The sequence below is a fragment of the Ursus maritimus genome, unplaced genomic scaffold (assembly GCF_017311325.1).
Source record: "Ursus maritimus isolate PB19 unplaced genomic scaffold, ASM1731132v1 scaffold_33, whole genome shotgun sequence".
In the NCBI taxonomy this organism is placed as follows: domain Eukaryota; kingdom Metazoa; phylum Chordata; class Mammalia; order Carnivora; family Ursidae; genus Ursus; species Ursus maritimus.
The window spans coordinates 1227009-1245493 of NW_024425897.1; the positions used below are offsets into that span (position 1 = coordinate 1227009).

The following is an 18485-nucleotide window of genomic DNA, read 5'->3' on the forward strand; positions in this document are numbered from 1 at the left end:
GGGGAAGGGCAGGAGAGGGAGAAGTAGGCTCCCTGCTGAGCAGGGAGCCCGATGGGGGGCTTGATCCCAAGACCCTGGGAGCATGACCTGAGCCGAAGGCAGACGCTTAACCCACTGAGCCACCCAGGTGCCCTGAGACATGGAGTCTTTCATGCCTCCACACCTTTGCTCTAGCCGTTCTCCCCACCACAACTCTTGTCCTCTCCCTGCATGATGTCTGTGTCCTCCCCCTCAACTGCATCGCAGACAGCCACTGCTGCCTCCCTCCCAGGCCCTTGGGCCCCCGTGAACGTTCTCCACTGCAGCCCTTTGAGAGCTCTGGGCCAGGAGGAGGCAGGCCAGAAAAGCAGCCTCAGGGAGAGAGTCCTGCCTTGGTGCATTGTCGCTCTTCCATGGCAGAGACCAGCCTTGGGGGGGGGGGCAGCCATGACTGTGTCACAGGAAGGGGCCCCTGCCCAGAAATCTGATACCCCCCAACAGGAGGACAGACTACAGCTGAAGGAGGCTCTACAGACGGGCTCTTCCCACCAGCCCATTTCACAGACTGGGACACGGAAGCCCAGGGTGGGGGCCTGGCAGGGTCAGGTCTCAGTGCCAGCCCCAAGGCCGCAGATCCAGCCCTGGGGCACAGGCCTCAGCCTTCTCGAGGCTCAAAGGTCACCAAGGACTTCGGGGATAGAGAGCATGGCGCAGCAAGTCTGTGGGCGTGAGGCACTCTAGGTGACAAGGTGCTGGGAGGACCAAGCTGGGGTGGCTGGGGAGGGCTTCCCTGAGGTGCTCATGTCCCACAGCACCCCTGACTTGACCTGTCCCAAGCCAATGGGAGACCTCCCTCAGAAACATGGCCCTCCCCCACGTCTCACCTGTCTGCCAATCACTCACTAAGGTTTATGGCTTCCACCTCCTTGACCCGTTCACTCCCTCTGTCACTCATCCCCATGGCAGGCCGCTGCCATCCTCCTCCCCTCAGAAGAGCGCTTCTATTCTTGTCTCCTTCTTCCTCCTGAGAGCCGCCATCTGCTCGGCACCTTACCACTGTGCTGAAAATTCTCTGAGGGCTCCTCATTGCCCTTGGGACGGAGACAGCCGCCTACACAGTCCTGCTCAGCCTCACATCGCACGCAGCCCTTCCTCCTTGCCTCGCCTTTCTTCTCTCTGCACCCCTACCAGGCACCTCAGGACCTTTGCACAGACTGTTCCCCTGATGGGCTGGGCTTCTGCTACTCGTCCTCTGCCCCAAACTGCCTCCTCGCTTCCCTTCCACCCCAGAGACCTGCTAATTCCTGGAAAGTCTGGAATCTGCTACCAAGCTCAGAGGGCCAGCCCCAGGCCTGACACAGCCCGCCTGGACGATTTGTTGTTCTTGCGCTCGGGCCATGAGCAGCTGCTGCTCGGTAGGTTCCGGATTCGGGGCTAAAAATACCCCATGACCCAGACAGGAAGGGCCAACGGGGACACAGCTGCTCCTGGGAGGGGCTGGCTGGAGCTGCTGGGGAGGCCTTTCCACTGTAGTTTGGGGTCCATGTGCGGGGAAGGGGGTGGGCACTGAGCTCACAGCCCCTGAGGAAAAGCCCCCGACGGAGGAGACCCAGGGTTGGAAAGGGGCATGTTGTACTGTTGAAAGGAAAACACGGCAAAGCCCAAGAGGCAGCTCGAGGAGCAGTGCTCATTGTCACCTTGCCGAGGGACCACAGGCCCTCCTTCAGCCACATCCTCAGCCCAGGAGGGAGGGTGGGCCCGGCTGGCACCCTGCTGCTTAGGATAGGCAGCCAAACAGACATTAGCATCTGGCATGCCGCCTGCCTACATCTCCAGGCTCCTGGGACCGTGGGCCGTCCAGGGCTTCTCTCCATAAGCAGCTGTCTGCAGGTGCCTGAGTCAGAGAAGTGGACCTGCCCCAGGCCTGAGACTGGACAGGAAGAGCCTGGACTGGTGACGGAGGTCTGCCTCAGGCCCTGCTGGGCCTCAGTTTCCCCATCTGAGAATACCCAGGGTTCTGAGGAGGGAGCATCTGCAGTAGAATCCAGCCACTGTTCCCCTGGATGTCCCGTTCAGCTGGCAGTCCCCACCTATCCCGGGCTCCCGGCCTCCAGGGAATGTGCTTCTCTGTCCCCAAGCCAGGCGCCTGCCTTATCAGCCCCAGTCAAAGGGGAGACAGACCCCCTTGTCCACAATGACAGCCCTTCCTATTAGCCCCGGCCTGACCCTGCGTGGAGGGCCCAGAGCTTGCTGGGTGCCTGCAGGCAGGAGTACCTCCACTTCCCACGCTGACATGAAACCTGACCTCCCTGGATGGTTTTTATGCCGGGTGGGCCAGCCCCGGTGTCTGAGGCCCTGCGTCCCCACCCTGCTGCTCTGACTCCACCGTGTGGGATCCACTCTGCTGCGCCCACCTCAAACATGGCCTTGGCCTGCTTTGCTGGAAAACGGAGGCCATCCAAGGTGGGGCTTCCACCACCCAAACTCTCAGCGCGTTGGTCCAATTCCTGCTGTATCAGGCCAGACCTGTTCTCACTCCAGAACCAAATGCACATCCCCTTTCAAAGCTTCCAGCCTCCCCCTCCCCTCCCCTCCCTTCCCCTAGGGACTCCTCGAGCCACTCCCTAGGGAACCCCTCTCAGCACCCTTGTTTTCTTAGGATCCACCTGTGATAACTTTGTCAGCTGGTTCTGGGCCGTTCCAGTCTCCTTGGGGGACCTCAGGGCCCTGTCCAGGGCATTCCTCATCTTCTACACTTAGTCCACACCTGAGCTCCCCATGTTGGTAAAGGCCCATCTGTTTGGGCACCATCCTCTCCCCCTTATCCTCCATTATCCTGGTTACAGGGGCCTTGGCATGGCTGCATCCCACTGTCTGTTCCCAGGCCTCGTCTCTATGAGCTTCTCACTGCCTTGCTCCTGAAGCCCTTTCCTGGCTCACCTCCTGGAAGCCCTCTCCAGCCTCCCCTGGCCTCCCTGGCCAGGTTTGCCTTCTCTGACTGCTGAAGGGTAAGCTGCCCAGGCAGGGCCTCTTATTTATTTATTTATTTAAAAGATTTTATTTATTTATTTGACAGAGAGAGAGGCAGTGAGAGAGGGAACACAAGCGGGGGAGTGGGAGAGGAAGAAGCAGGCTTCCCGCTGAGCAGGGAGCCCGATGCGGGGGGTCGATGGCAGGACTCTATCCCAGGACTCTGGGATCATGACCGGAGCCGAAGGCAGACGCTTAACGACTGCGCCACCCAGGTGCCCCCTTCTCTTCTCCATTTAGCATTGCCCTTGGATGCCTCACGCAGGCCCAAGACTACAAATGCCACTGGTCTACTGAGGACTGACATCCACAACTAGACTGCCTGGCCAGTCTCTTCCCCAACACCACCCTTGGATTTCTCCAGGTGGGTGTCACATAGATGCCCCAAACTCAACAAGGCCAGAACGGGATTCCATCTGCCCGCCTTTTCCTGAAGCGTTTTTCATCTCAGTAAAGGCCACCACCATCCATCCACCCTGTGGCTCAGACCTTCGAGTCACTCTTGATTCCTCTCTCACAGCTCTGTTCCATCCATGGACAAACCACCTCTAGGCTCCACCCTGTCCAAGCCACCACTGTGTCTTGCAGCCTCCCCCTGCTCACTGACTCTTCTGACAGAGTCTCCTGTCCTTGCAGCAGCCACAGGGACCTTTTTAAGGTGACAATCGTCACTTGCTCACAGAGGCTTCCCAGATCACCCCATCTACAGTGATGGCTCACTACCCCACCCTCTATTCTTGGCATTATTTGCATCAGTTCACTGTCTTGTGAACACTAGCTCTCATATTAGTACAGGCCTATGACTGCCTGTCTCATCTTTCCTTGGCTGCTGTGTCTCCCGCATCCAGAAAAGCACCTGGCACATAATCTGGGTTCAATAAACGGTTGACTTAATGAATGAATACATGGAGTTACTCTTTTCCATCAAAATGAGGCCCTGGGGCGCCTGAGTGGCTGATTTCAGCTCAGGTCAAGATCCCAGGGTCCTGGGATCAAGTCCCGCATGGGGCTCCCTGCTCAGCCGGGAGCCTGCTTCTCCCTCTCCCGCTCCCCCCTGCTTGTGCACGTGCTCTCTTTCATTCTGTCAAATAAACAAATAAAATCTTTTTTAAAAAAAGTGATGAGGGCTTCTCCAGCCCGTCCACTTGTTCTGGGCGGTGTCGGCACTCTGGTGTCTTGGGGAAGATTCCGCACAGGAGTCGGCGAGGGGTCAGGTGGACCGCGGCGGGGGTGGGGGGTGGTTGCACACAGTGCTGAACGCCTCCTCTGTTGTGGGCCAGGTGGCACTGTCTTTGGTTCTCAGTAGGGGAGAAAGACGGGACCGAGTAGCAGGCGACCCTAGGTTTAATCACAGAGCCTCCACACGAGACTCGCATTGGTCCCGCCTTCCCCACATCCCAGTGTGACCCCGCCCCTTCCGGCCTCGCAGTTCCTGGTCCTGCCTCATCCTCACTCGCGGAGTACTCTTAGCCCCGCCTCCAAAGTCTTGTGGGTCCTTGCTATTGGTTCTCTCTAGCTTGCCGCGAAGTAACCCGTTCCTCATTGGCCACACGTTCTCCCGCGCCGCCACGACAGCCATCACAACAACCGCCACGTGCTCAACTGTGGGGCCTGCTCTTTGGTCCCGACCCGCCCACCCCCCCCGTCCCGCCGTCGGCTTCCCGCTTCCTCCTCCTATTGGTTACCGGGCCCAGGGTCCCTCCCTCGACCCTGGGCGCGCTGCGCCTCCGACGCGGATTGGCCAAATTCGGGAGTGAGGCGGGGCTTGGAGGCGGGTTAAAGAGCGCGCAGCAGGTTGGGCCACGCGTGTCAGAGAAGTTTCAATGGCGTGGCAGGGACTGACGGCCGAGTTCCTGCAGGTACCCGCGGTGACGCGGGCCTATACCGCGGCCTGCGTCCTTACCACCGCTGCTGTGGTAAGCTGGCCGGGAGGGTGGGGGCATCTCCATGTCTGCAGCCCGGGAGGGGTGTCGTCATGGTTACCGCTGGATTCCCTGGGGCAGCAGCTGACGCGCCCCTGGTTCCGCAGCAACTGGAGCTCCTCAGCCCCTTCCAGCTCTATTTCAACCCGCACCTCGTGTTCCGGAAGTTCCAGGTGAGGCGGCCCCGCCCGTTGCACCCGACAGCCGGGACCTGCCTGCCAGGAGCCTGACCGTCAGTCTTTCCCCCATCTCCGTAGGTCTGGAGGCTTGTCACCAACTTCCTCTTCTTCGGGCCCCTGGGATTCAGCTTCTTCTTTAACATGCTCTTCGTGTATCCTGTGCCGCGCGGACCCAGGCGTAGGGCGGTGGGAGGCTCGCCGGGCTGAGGGTCGGCTCTCCGGGCTGGGGGCGGCCCAGAGTGGGGAAACTGAGGCTCCGCCCGGTGGCACTTCCTTTACGGACGCCGCAGGTTCCGCTACTGCCGCATGCTGGAGGAGGGTTCCTTCCGCGGCCGCACGGCCGACTTCGTCTTCATGTTTCTCTTCGGGGGTGTCCTCATGACCGTATCCTTCCCGGGCTCTGAAACTTCAGGTCGCAGGGCCTCTGGGTCCAGCCCGTGCTGGCCTGGGGCCTGACAAGAGCGCCCGGGCCGGTGAGGGACAGAGTAGTTCACTCCAGCTTAGGACGTATTTAGCGCCCATCGTGTGCTCAGCTCCGGCTGTCCGCGCCAGCTCTTCAGTGCTGTACACAGAATACCACAGGGTGATGTGCAGGAGAGCCAGGTGGGGTGCTTGGGGGCTGAGCCCTGCATGCCCTGCAGGCCAGTAGCCAGGAGAAACTGGGACCGTGAGGGGCAGTGTTTGGAGGCTGGGGCGGTGGACAAGCAGGGCAGATCACATGGGGCCTGAAGGCCATAGCGTGGCCTTGACTGTAAGGGCACATCTTGACAGGGGAATGGCACATAGGGGTGATGAGGGAAGGGAAACTAGGGAGGATTCCAGGGGGTTAGCAAGTCAGAGGGGGTCCTGGGCAGGGGCTCTGAGGCCTGCACCAGGAGAAGGCCTCCAGCACCTTGACTCTGGCTCAGCTGCTGGGGCTCCTGGGCAGCCTGTTCTTTCTGGGCCAGGCCCTCACAGTCATGCTGGTGTACGTATGGAGCCGCCGCAACCCCCGAGTGAGGGTCAACTTCTTCGGCCTCCTCACCTTCCAGGCACCATTCCTGCCCTGGGCACTCATGGGTTTCTCTCTGCTGCTGGGCAACTCGATTCTCGTGGACCTGCTGGGTGAGCCTGCCTGTGCATCCGCCCTCCCCAAACAGGCTGTCTGGTACCTGATGGTCTTTGGGAGGGCCACCCCAGGCTGGCTGCTGTGCCAGAGCCCTCCCTCCCACCGGCACTGGACCTCTCATCTGTCCTCCCACCCCCTCTTCCTGCCCTGCCAGCTCCTCTGTTCTTCTGGCCCCTGAACAAGCCAGACAGCTACAGGCTCCCCATCTTCAGGTGTACTGATGCTCGTGTGGGTCCCAACTAGGGTGGGGAAAGGTGTGTTAAGGTTCCAGCCTTGGCTCCTATTCCTCCCATGTTCTCAGGCCTTTCCCCCCAGGTCCTGCCCACTTCTGGGCTAGGTAAGCCTGTTTTTCAGGGTCAACCCTGTCCTCCCCCCCCCCCCCCCCCCCCCGCCCCTGGGGCTGGCAGTCTGTGCGGAACATTAGCTACTCATACTCTGGGGCCTGAGGTTGCTTGGCCTGGCTGTGCCTCCGGAACTGTGCATGGAGGCACGGAGCAGGCTGTGCCAGCCCCAGGCTCTGGACTGTGGAGAGTGGCTTCAGCCATCCGTGGCTCTCCTACAGGGATTGCTGTGGGCCACATTTACTACTTCCTAGAGGATGTCTTCCCCAACCAGCCTGGAGGCAAGAGGCTGCTGCTGACCCCCAGCTTCCTGTGAGTGCTACAGATGAGTTCTCCCGCTGCCCTCCTTCAGATGGCTCCCTACACCAGTGGGGATGCCTGCTGGCCTCGGCTCAGTGTGGGCCCCTCCCTACAGGAAGCTGCTACTGGATGCCCCACAGGAAGACCCCGATTACCTGCCCCTCCCGGAGGAGCAGCCAGGACCCCTGCAGCAATGACCCTACCCAGGGCCAGCCCCAGGCCTCTGGCAGGCCTCCATTCCACCCTCAGCTCCCGCTTACAGGAGAGCAACCTGTCCTGGAGACGGGGCTGGTGCCCAGGGCCCACCCAAATAAACAAGAATGACCTGCATCTCTTTGCCAACAGCGCTGGCTCCCTGCCTTGCCTGGCCACATCCCTCCACGCTGGGCAGCTGCTGCTGGCCTTGACCTAGGGCCACCAAGCCTGGCCTGCCCTCTCAGACCAACTGTAGGTGGTAGGATGGGAGGCCCAGAGGGGGTCAAGAACCTGCCCACAGTTGCCCAGCAGCTTTGAGCTCACAGATGGCATATGCGGGGTTCTCATTCCAGTTTTGCCAATGCCTTGGAGCCTTGGGCAAATCCCACCTGCACGGATCTTGCTCCTGGCCAGGCAGCAAGGGGGCTGGCCAGCTCTCACTGGCTGGGCCAGGACTGGGATGTCCCTGTCATCCAAGCCCAGTTTGCCGGGGATCCTGCCCATGGTACCCTCAGGCTGATGCCTTACTTGGCTCCTCCTGTCCCTCATCGGCAACAAGTGGACCTTTGCCCCACTTTCCAGCTGAGCAGTCAGTGGACTTGGCCAAGGCTCCATGGGGTCAGGTGCAGCAGAGGGCCAGGACGGGGTCCTCTGCCCTTTCTGCAACCCCAGAGCTTTGAGAAATTTTCACCTTGGCAGAGTTCTACAAAGTTCTCTCCCTGATGTTTCTAGCTGAGGACCATGGGAGCCTGATCTGATCCCACAGCTCACCTTTTTCTTTGGTAAAGTGGGCACCAGACAACCTGGCCAACTTTCCTCATTGCCCTAGACCAGTCGGAACGATGGTTTATTCCTGGAACACCAGCGGCACAGGGACTCCTCCAGCTGTAGGCTGTCACGTTCATGGATGAAGCAAGTATTCACCACGGAGTCTGACTTTAATTTTGTACGGAAACCGTGTGAAGTCGCAGCTGGCTCTGCAGCAGTTGGGCTGGCAGTGCTCCGAGTGAGGGCTCAGCCCCTGGGCCTGCTGGGCTAGCCTGCTCAGAGGGGCTGAGGTGGGTGGTATTCATTCCATCCCACCAGTTGTAGGGACACATGGACCAAGCAAACCCTTCAGCAATGGAGCCCACTTGTCTCCAAGGCCAGCAGAGCCTGGTCCTGGAATCTTCCTCTCTGTTCAGGGCCTTCCAGTGAAGCCCAACGATCTCCTTGCTGTGGGGCTCCAGCAAGTTGCAGTCCTGGATGAAGGGCAGGGCGCTTGAGTATAAACTTCCTGGGGGCAGGAGCTGTCATGTCCCAGGACATGATCATAGGACCCCCAGCCCAGAGGGCCAGGCCCATCTACCCCTATATCCTGGCAATCAAGACCCCAATTCCTACTCAAGAGCTCTGCCCTTGGCCAGTGTGGGGCTCAGGCTGGGAGCCAAGTGGCATCATGCTCCTGCCATGCTCCTGGGGAGCAGAGCAGCCCTGACCTGACAGGGAAGACCTGCGGCAGCTGAAGGCACCAGCCCAGTGCTGGGGGTCTGTTCTAAGACTGCAGCTGTGTGCCCAGTTCACCAAGCAGTGCTCGGCTCGGCTCAGAGACCCACACGTGCCACCCTCATGGAGCCCATGGCCCTTCTGTAGAGTGGGGACACTTCCACATTAGATAAGGATGCAGAGGGGACAAGCAGCTCATTGGAGGCAGAGCTGAGGAGAGGCCCGGGGCTATGCCTCCTTCTCAACACACCACATCCCCCCAAGGCCGGCCCCAGGCAGGCGTGCTGCTCCACGTGACTTATTCCTCACAACCGACCTGAGAGCGAGGAGCTGGCCTGGCTGGGGGGGGGCGCGGGGGCGGGGTGGGACACACAACAATCTGGACAGAGCAGAGCCCAAGGACAGCAGGAAAGCCTAAGCTGCTTCACAAGGCCAAGCAAAGGGGGTGGGGTGGGGCTGTCACTGAAAGGTAAGTGGGCCCCCTGCCCTGTGAGCCTCATGACCTCACTTCTGTCCGTCTGTACGAGGACGGTGCAGGTGGTGGGCGGCAGGCTGAGGGCCTGAGGAAAAGCACGGCTGTGCTCCGGTTGGCCTTGGATGCAGACTTCTCAGCCCCCACCTGCCCACCTGGGGCTCTGAGGCACAGAAGGGCGCGAGGCCTGGCATGCCAGCCTTGGCCACACACCACCGCAGCCAGACCCTGCTCCTCGTCCCCTTTCTTATTTTTATGCTACCACTTTGAAAAAATGGAATATGACCTGTTGTCTTTATTTAAAAAGTGTTGCTAGCCCTACCTGGGGCTCCTATACAAAAACAAAACACAACCCAAAAACGAGGCCTCTTTCTGACCAGAGACTTGGGTGGGGACTGGGGCTCAACAAATGGAATGTGTGCCCACCAAAGGGTGACCGGAAGCCCTCCCAACACCCCATGCTCCTCATGGAGCTCCTCATGGCCCCGGCCTGCCCCCTTTGCCTTCCTCCTTGCCAGAAGATGAAGGAGAGGCGGTCCAATCTTCCGAACGCTCCGTGGGAGCCATGCACCGATGGGCTGGTTACCAGGCTGGGGCAGTGTTGGCAAGACGCCTCATACGCCTGCAGGAGGAGAGTACGTGGTGACCCAGATGCCCCAGGGATCTCTAGTGCAGCCAGGGGAGTGGGGACAGAGACAGGACATGGGCGGGGCGGGGGGGGGGGATCTCTAGCCCCTCACTGGGCCTACGCCTGTTGCTTGAGGCCCTGAGGCTGCCCCCTCTCTAGCTTGCTCAGGTCCTGCCTACGTCTCCAGGGCTCCAGACACATAGGTCTGGGCTGTGGTCAGACCCAATCTAAGGGCTTATTTTTGTTCCCTGCAGAGAAACCCACCCAGGGGCTAGACTGGGACTTATCACCTAGGGGCCTGCCTCTGGCAACTCAGTACCCTCCCAGAAACCAGGTCACCGGGTCCCTCCCCTGCCTTCACGACAGGGCCTTTGGGCAGAGCCAGCTGCAGGGGGCCTAGAGGGGTGGGGGTACCTTGTGTTCCTGTCCTGGTCGCGGATCTTCTTTTCCATCTCGGCGTCTGTCAGAGTCTCCAGCAGGGGGCACCACTGGTCAGCATCACCTGTGTTCCTGATGGCGATCTCCACCGTGGGTAGGGGGTTCTCACTGTGGGCCAGGGGTGGTGTAGGGGGTAGTAACTGCTAGTTCACAGAACAGCAGCTAGAAAAGCCCCCCAGAAACCAGTGTCCACCCCCTGCCAGAACGCTGGAGCCAGGGCATGGCAGGAAGGCCCAGCCCTTTCCGGCTACCTCCTCTGCCTCCTCCCTACTGGGCCGTTTCCGTGCCGGCTCCTCAGAACAGCACTCCTGAGAGGAGTGGCCCGGTCACTGCTGTCACCCAAACCTCCAGGCAGAGTCACTGGAGATGCCAGGTCCCCCCACAACAACAGCTTCTCTTCAAAGCACTCTCAAACTTGTTGCTGCCTCGGTGTCTCTGGTCTACAAGGCTGGGGCGGGTGTTCCCCATAACCAGTGTTGCCGGGGAGGCAGAGGAGGGTGGTCTACCCCACTCAGTGCCCAGGGCCAGGACCCACCAGCCTCGATGCCTCATCATGAAGGCCGCTGGGCCGGCCTCTCCTGAAGATTCTGCACACTCGCCCCTCAGTCCACTCACTGGCCCAACCAAACCCCAGAGAGCTGGGCTATTTGCTTAGGGCAGGCAGCTGCGCCTGGGATCCTTGTCCCCTGATCACTACACTCCGCAGCCCCTCAGTGACCACCCCGATGGCCACCTGTGCGCCCTCTTGCCAAGGAGAGATAGGGTGGGTTTGGGGTGGGGGCAGACACACACAGGAGCACCATGGGAGGGAGGACACAGCTGCCTGCCGCTTCTCTGCGCCTTGGTTTCCAAGCCTATGTGACAGGAGGCTGAAGAAGCAAGGATGCTTCAGAGCTCACAGCTCAAACTCCTGGCCTGGGAGCCTCGGAGCGTGGCCCTAACAGTGACCTCTCCCACCCCCTTCCCACTGTCACCACCGCGGCCTCCCCAGGCCCTTTTCCTCTCTCCCCCAGCTGGGCGGCCTGCACCTGTCTCCCGAGGCTCAGCACCCCCAGAAGACCAGCCCTGCTCCACTGCAGCCCTATCAGGTGTCTGCCCACCTGCAGAATGTGGTTCGCCTGGGAAGAGTAAAGGCGGGTGGGGCCCAGGGGAGGCACCTGGAGGACACTGACAGAATAAAAGAGGACGGGCCCCTGATCTGGCGGCCTTGGTTTCGATACTTCATCTGGAAAACAGCAACGGTATCATCGCTATGAAAGCTTTTCAGAGGATTACTGTTATTTAAAGCAGCCAGTGTATGTCCACCGAAGGAGCTCCCTAGGGGCACAAGCCTTGTCACAGAGTCCCCCTGTAACCTGTGCCCAAGGCTGTGAGTGGCCCACTGGAAGGGGCATCCACCCAGGTCTGACTAGAGGCTCTGTTCCTCCCGCTGCCAGTGGGCACACAGCAGCCAAGGGCCTGTTCCGGCCTCCCTGTGCTATTCTCCTCATTCTGGAGTCGCAGGGACCATGAGAAGACGGGGCACAGCCCAGTGCATGGGCTGAGGCTGTCACCACAACCCAGGGCTACCCAGGCCCCTCTGCAGAAGTGGGGCTCACCTCTGGCTGCTGAAGCTAGGCCCTGAAGCCCATGCTTGTGCTGGTGACTCAGAGGCCAGTGACAGGGGATGCGCCAAGCCCCCACCCGTGGTTTCCGGAGGCCACCCCTCCTCAGCAGCTCCTGACAGCTGCTCTGCAGCCAGTGCGGTGGTCTGGCAATCCTGAGCCACCCAGCCACAGACCCAAACATCATTCCTCACCTCGAGGGCTCACAGCCGCCTTCCTCGGGAGGACAGACATGAAAGGCGCCAAGCCCACGCTGAGGGGAGCAAAACATGTTTTCCTCTTAATTTAAACAAGAGCTCGTGAGTACGTCCTGGAGGCCCCTTTGTTTACCTCCCCTTGGCTCTGGGAAGATTCCACTCCAGTGGGTTTGTTCTAAAATAGCAACTGCTCCGTCCAACCCTGTAAGAGTGGGCCGAGAGCCAGCAGGCCCGCCTCGGGTTTGGGACAAACACACAGGCCGGGGGGCCACCTTGCCTCCCGCTCCTCTGAGGGGATTCTGCATCATGGCTTCAAGGTCACCCGGGATCCCAGATGTTCCTACCACCCTTCAGAGTCCAGGTGGGGACAGAGAACCCAGGCAGGGGAGGGCTGTGGCTGAGGTGACAGAGGGCCCGGGGCTGCAGCTTGTAGGGTTATGTTTGTGTGATTTCTCTTTTCTGTCCTTACGTGATACAAAATGCCAGCCAAGAAGCACTACGATGCCCACGTCACAAATGAGAAGGACAGTCTTTGAGGGAAATGACCTGCTCACAGCCACTCAACTGGGAGCAGGTGGAGACAAAACTTGACGTCACCCTCTTCATGGTCAACTGATTTTTACACAGTGCCAAAGTCTACAAAATGGGGAAAGAGCAGTCTTTCCAACAAATGGCGCTGCGAAAAGATGACCTGCTGGGTTAGGCAGCGGTTCATAGGCATCACATTAAAAAGGGCACAGGTGGGGGCTCCTGGCTGGCTCCGTCGGTGGGGCATGAGACTCTTGATCTCGGGGTTGTGCGTTCAAACCCCATGATGGATGTAGAGATTAGTTAAAAGTAGAATCTTAAAATACACACACACACACACACACACACAAACACAGGCAACAAAAGAAAAAATAAATTGGACTACATTAAAACTTAAAACTTCTGTGCTTCAGGGGCACCCGGCTGGCTCAGTGGGTGGAGCATGAGAATCTTGATCTCGAGGTTGTAGGTTCAAGCCCCACTTGGGTGTGGAGATTATGTACAAAAATAAATAAAATATAAAAATTAAAAAAATAAAACTTTTGTGCTTCAAAGGACACAGTCATTAAAGTGGAAAGACAACCCTCAAAGTGGGAGAAAATATTTGCAAACCATATCTCTGATAAGGAACTCATATTTAGAATATATAAAGAACACTTACAACTCAATAATAAAAATACAAATGACCCAATTAAAAAACGGGACTTGAGCAGCCATTTTTCCAAAGGTGATATACTAATGCCCAATGCCACCCAAGAAGATGCTCAAGGTCATTAGTGGCCAGGGAAACGCAAATCAAAATCACGAGATCCCCCATCCCCCTCCCCTAGGATGGCTAGAATCACAAAGTCAGATAAGAAATGTTGGCGAGGATGTGGAGGGACCAGAAGCCTGGCTCTGCTGGCGGGAAAGTAAAATGGGGCGGCTCCTTTGGAAAGCAGTCGGGCAGTCCCTCCAAATGCTAAACACAGCTATCACGTGACCCAGCAATTCCACTCCTAGTGTCTACCCAAGAGCACTGAAAAAAGGTGTTGAAACAAAAACCTGTACACAAATGCTTGCAGCACTACTCTTAACAGCCGAGAAGGGACAACAACCCAACTGTCCATCCCCTGCTGGCTGGGTAAATACAATACGGTCCATCTGTATGACAAGCTAGTACTCAGCCCCAAAAAGGAATGGAGCTGATACAGGCTACCACAGGGAGATGAGCTACTAAGAAGCCAACCACAAAAGACCATGTGTTCTAGGATTCTATTTATATTGAGAACCCAGAACAGGCAACGCGATGGAAAGCAGATCAGAAGCTGCCCAGGGCTGAGAGCCGTGGGGGCAGGGCGATGGCCGGGAAAGGAGGCGAGGCTTCCTTTGGGGTGATGGAAACACTCTCGAACTCTGATGGCTGCGTCACTGCGGACCCTACAAAGCTCATGCGAGCGGGCTGGACCAGACCGTACGTACACTATACCTCAAGGAAGTGGTCCTACGAGCGGAAAAGCAGGCCGGCCGGCGCTGCTGCCGTCAGGTGGGCAGAGTTCCAGGAGTAACCTCTGTGGCTCCGGTCGACAAGTCCGAAATGACCCTGGTGCCTCCCAACCCTGATCTGCGCAGTGACACCGCCTCTCCGTCCCCCATCAGGCCCAGCTGCCAGGTTCTCTGACCCTTTGCCCATCCCCAGCTTCCTCCCGGCCAGCACCCTGCCCGGCCAGCATCCTCTGGGGTTTCATGCTCCCTCCTCGGGCCTGCAGCCTCCAGTACCTTCGGTGGCCACACACAAGTCTCCTCTGCAAGGCAGGGACTACTACTTCTCTGCTCCCAGCCGCGGGCACAGGGTTGGCCTGCGGGGGCGGGGAGGCAGTAACTCTACTGATGCAACTTTCCTCACAGGTAGCGGCTCACAGGTTTGGCGGAATGTCTGACAGCCTTGCACACGCTGCTCCGCCCAGGCCCTTCCCATGGTGTAGCCCTATCGCCCTCCTGCCACTCACTGTCTTTGTTCCATTCCTCTGGCCCCTGGACATCTATGTGCCGCTCTGGTTCAGCTCTCCTCCAGGAGCTTGGGGCCCCCAATCTGTTTGCCACATGCTGTGCCCCTCCCCATGCTTGCGCACATCAGGCCTGCCCGTCCCACGGCCGGAGGGAAGCAGCCTGTTCTCTGCCCTGGCTCCCTCCACTTGTTCGCGGACATTCGGCCTCCGCTCACACATGTCCTATGACCAGCAGCTCGTCTTGCTCCACCGTGGGCAAAACTCAAGGCCACCATCACTGAGGACGGCACTGCAGCCGGTCTGGAGGGAGACAGACAGGACTGGCTTGCAGGAAGGCAGAGCATTTACAACAAGGGATGACGGAGGCCCAGGATTTAAAGCCCCTTTTAAGGAGTCATGTGACTCAGCAGTTGCCAAGCTTTGGGTGTAGCAGAGACCAGGCCAGAGCTCCTGGTCCCACCCTCTGTAGACCAAGTGGCCCCTGGCCCTGGGGACGTGGCAGCCCACTCTACTCCCCCCAGGCAGCGGCCCAGAGAGAAGGACTGACATTGGTCTCCCTGGGGAGAGTCAAGAGCAGTCTGAGCCCCCAAGGGATGGCATTGTGCAGCAGTGATAATGTGGGTCAGGGTCAAGAGACAGAAGTCGCAGTCCCCTTCCTTGCTTGCCTTAGAAGGCCACAGTTCCGTCCCCTGGACAATGAAGCCTACATCAAGACAGCCTCTGACCCTAAGCTCCCCTTCCTGTCTTGCAAGCTCTCTCCAGAGCATCCAGCTGCCCAGACCACACACAGCACACACGATGGGCGAGCTGGGCCTAGCATGAGGAGCTCAGGAGGCCTGGTCAGCTGCAAAAATGTAAGCAGCCATCCCAATGCAAAAGAGGCGCGGGGGCTGCCTCCCAGATCCCAGGCAGTCTGTGTCCCATTGGCCTGGCTGGCCCGGGCTGCTGGAGAGGGGAGGTGTGCTCACCCCGGTCTCCGGTAAGCAGCCCTGCCCTCCATCCCAAGGATGAGAAGCCTGCAGACTCAGCACTACAGACTGCAGTGGCCGGGGCTCTGCGATGCTCCCTGTCCACCGGCTGGAATTCATTAAGTGGCTTCTGAGAGGGCGGGGGAGGGGATCGTCTGTTAAGTCCTGACCGGCCGCCACCAGGGACTCCCGAGGGGGGCTGCTCTTGAACTGTCTGGCACACTGCCAACAGCCTGAGGCCTTGGCAGGGGCTTTAGGAGAATGCCTGGGATCACCCCGGGATCAGAGCAGGAGGGACACCGCCACATATGCCGCCACCCTCAGGGTCCTGCTGCTTTGAGCAGCATGACAACCCCACCCCCACCCCATCTGCCAGTCAGAATGTGAATTCTGACCCAATCAGCATCTGGGGAATGAGGTACCTGGGGTGGAGGTCACTCCCATGACCTGTACCACATCACCACCTCCCAGGACTCCAGGGGGCACTCCAGGGAGCGAGGCCACCCCAGACCGGTCTTCACGCCCATCGGCCTTGGCTCAAGCACGGCATGAACAGGCAGCACAGCCGCACGTCAGCCAGACTCTCACAAGAGTCAGACACCGTCACATCGTGGCTCACAGACGCCTCCTCCCAGGCAGGTCCTGGACCCTGTCTGTGAAGCAGGACCACCTGGGCAGCAGGGCTGCTGGGAGGTTACGGGAGGGGACGTATGTGCTGTCTCAGCCGGATGCCGGGAGCGTAGGCGGTGCTTGGACCCCCACGGAGCTCAGTGGTTTCCCAGGACTAGGATCTCAAGACCTGAAAGTGTACGGTCATTCCTTCTCTCTTGCTCAGATTTACAGGAAGCAGTCAGAAAGCAGTCAGTCTCCTGGGATTTCTGGGAAAATCAGCTGAGACACAAACATACTCACGAGCTCCATTAACTGTCATATCTTTGCAAAGACCTTCGTACTTGCATTTCATGTGCCATTTTAGGCTGCTGTCCCTGAGTAACGATCGCCAAAAGCAGACGATGACAGTTTGATGAGCAGAATAAATCCTAACATCCTGTTTTGATGCAGGGATACTCAGGGCCACCCCCAGACTGCACTCTCCCAAGGGGAAAAGGAGCTCAGGGAACAGGGCTGGTTCCTCTCAGCAAACACTCACCAACCCCCCCTCTACCAGGCCCGCACTCTCCGCACTCCGGGGCCACCACCAATGGGAAAGCCACATCTGCCTCTCCAGAAGCCCCCGTCCCCTGGTCCATCCCCACCCTGGCACACAGGACACTGGACTGGAATGTTCTGTTTACACTTCCACCTTCACAGGCAGCCTGGATGTGGCGCTTTACCTTTCATGGCCCCCAGTATGGGGTCCAGCCAACATGGGTGCTCGACTAGTCTCTGACTTAATGACGGCAAGATACAACAGTAAAAAGAAACTGCTGGAGATCCCTGACTCTCACCAGCTAGGGAGAACTATTTGGAGCAGCCCATGTTTGAGATAAACAGCAAGTCCATCAGATGACAACTCCTGGAGTGGCCGATCTGTCCCTGACAGAGGAGAAGTCTGGGCAAGAGTACAGGGGCGGCAGGGTGGGAGGGTGCAGAGGGGCTACTGGCAGCAGCGTGTGGCCCTGGGCAGTTGGTGGGGAGGCACTACTGGGTACGGAGGGGGCAGATACACCCCCCGCTTAGAGTCATTCCCCCCCACCATAATGAGGATGGGAGCCTGGCTACTGAGACACATGAGGCGGGAGGAACAAGCCAACAAAGGGCCACTGAGCTGGCTGAGGCTCCAGAGAGACCCAAAAGTATCACCACACGCAGGGAGACGTCTTTTCCCTAAAATGGGTTTGCAGAGGAATGAGGGCAGGGCGCATGTGGTCTCCTACCTGAAGGCGTAGGTCTTCTGATGCCAGCTCAGCTGTCCCCGGATGCTGTAGGCAATGGTAGTGACAAACTCCCCACCCAGCCCCAGCTCTGAGCACAGCTTCAGGGCAAACTTCTCTGGTGAGTTCTCCTTCTCTGACATGTCCCACTCAAACTGGTCCACCAGCGAAATGTTTCCCACGTGGATGTTCAGCTGGGGCAAGAACCAAAGAACACACGTGAGAGGAGTCAGAACCGCGCCCAACCTTGGGAGGCCTCACGGAGGTAAGAGAGCTTACTTGGGAGCCACCAGGCCGGGCTGGACCCTGCTCACAACTTACTAGCTGAGAACTGGGGCTGGCCCTTGTCCTTCTGGCCACACGTCCCCATCCAGAAAATGGAGATGACACCACATACCTGCCACAAGGCGCTCTGGCTCAAGACCTGGCAGTCGCCCATCCTAGTAAGTGTGATCACAGACGCACATCCCACCTGAATAGCCCACAGGCGCCTGCCAAGCCTGGGTGGGCAGCAGAGGCCCATGGCCAGCCCCGCCCACCACGCTCCCAGCAGACATCCTGCTGACATGCAACCTGCCACCAGGAGAGGGTCTGGGCCCTGCCCGTGCAGCACCCAGACCAAGACGGAACACAGTCTGAGCCCCAGGAGCTCCCCACTGACACCTGCACTTGGAACCACCATCTTTACTCCTCACACCACAGATGAGCAGGCCTGCTCTGAAACAGGAAGGACTCATCACAGTCTGGCTGTGTTCCCTGGGCTCTGTGTCCTTGAGGCTCCTCCTATGGCTCTATGGGGCTGGTACCACCCCTCACTGCTCTCCAGGTAAGCAGCCCACAGTGCACCTGCCGTTCACCCTACTATCCCTGCATGCTCAGCTTTTTTTTTTTTTTTTTAAGATTTTATTTAGTTATTGACAGAGCAGACAAGCAGGGGGAGCAGTAGAGGGAGAGGGAGAAACAGGCTCTCCACTGAGCAGAGAGCCTGATGCAGGGCTCGATCCCAGGACCCTGGGATCCTGACCTGAGCTGAAGGCAGGCGCTTAACCGACTGAGCCACCCATGCGCCCCCATGCTTAGCTTTTTTTTTTTTAAAGATTTTAACGACTGAGCCACCCAGGCGCCCTATGCTCAGCTTTTTAAGACAAAGATCAGGGTGGCCACTGCTCAGGGCCCACCTTGCTGCCCTCAGAGAAGCGTGGGACCCCATTCCCTGTCCCTGTTCACAAAGCCCTGCACCTCTGTACCC

General features: G+C 58.8%; 2 protein-coding genes across 5 annotated transcripts in view; one reads left to right on the forward strand and one right to left on the reverse strand.

Moving 5' to 3' along the window:
* The first annotated feature begins 4763 nt into the window (after positions 1-4763).
* Positions 4764-7189, forward strand: DERL3 (derlin 3). Of its 2 annotated transcripts, XM_008697605.2 has the most exons (7): positions 4764-4925; positions 5039-5104; positions 5189-5262; positions 5401-5494; positions 6019-6214; positions 6781-6871; positions 6975-7189. In XM_008697605.2, exons 1-7 carry the CDS (start codon positions 4833-4835, stop codon positions 7054-7056), a joined length of 696 nt encoding a protein of 231 aa, XP_008695827.2. In that variant the 5' UTR covers positions 4764-4832; the 3' UTR covers positions 7057-7189. The 2 variants fall into 2 exon arrangements, with proteins under 2 accessions (XP_008695827.2, XP_040475455.1); XM_040619521.1 differs by lacking the exons at positions 6781-6871; positions 6975-7189 and having other exon boundaries at positions 6019-6577.
* A 2097-nt stretch (positions 7190-9286) lies between these two features.
* The window catches only part of SMARCB1 (SWI/SNF related, matrix associated, actin dependent regulator of chromatin, subfamily b, member 1), a 36362-nt gene continuing 27163 nt past the window's right edge, over positions 9287-18485 (reverse strand). For 2 of the 3 annotated variants that reach the window (XM_040619525.1, XM_040619524.1), the window contains exons 7-9: positions 17240-17430; positions 10054-10185; positions 9287-9633 (exon numbers count right to left, since the gene is read on the reverse strand). In XM_040619525.1, the coding sequence (XP_040475459.1) occupies positions 9594-9633; positions 10054-10185; positions 17240-17430 (363 nt within the window). In that variant the 3' untranslated portion in view covers positions 9287-9593. Of the gene's footprint in view, positions 9634-10053; positions 10186-11875; positions 11935-17239; positions 17431-18485 lie in introns of all 3 variants that reach the window. The other variant, XM_040619526.1, reaches the window with a different exon arrangement.

Excerpts from the sequence above, each read along its gene's own strand:
- DERL3 (XM_040619521.1), top strand. The coding sequence starts at position 4,833 with ATGGCGTGGCAGGGACTGACGGCCGAGTTCCTGCAGGTACCCGCGGTG. Across the intron at positions 5,105-5,188 it reads TCGTGTTCCGGAAGTTCCAG|GTCTGGAGGCTTGTCACCAA; the intron begins GTGAGGCGGCCC and ends CCATCTCCGTAG. Across the intron at positions 5,495-6,018 it reads TCGGGGGTGTCCTCATGACC|CTGCTGGGGCTCCTGGGCAG; the intron begins GTATCCTTCCCG and ends ACTCTGGCTCAG.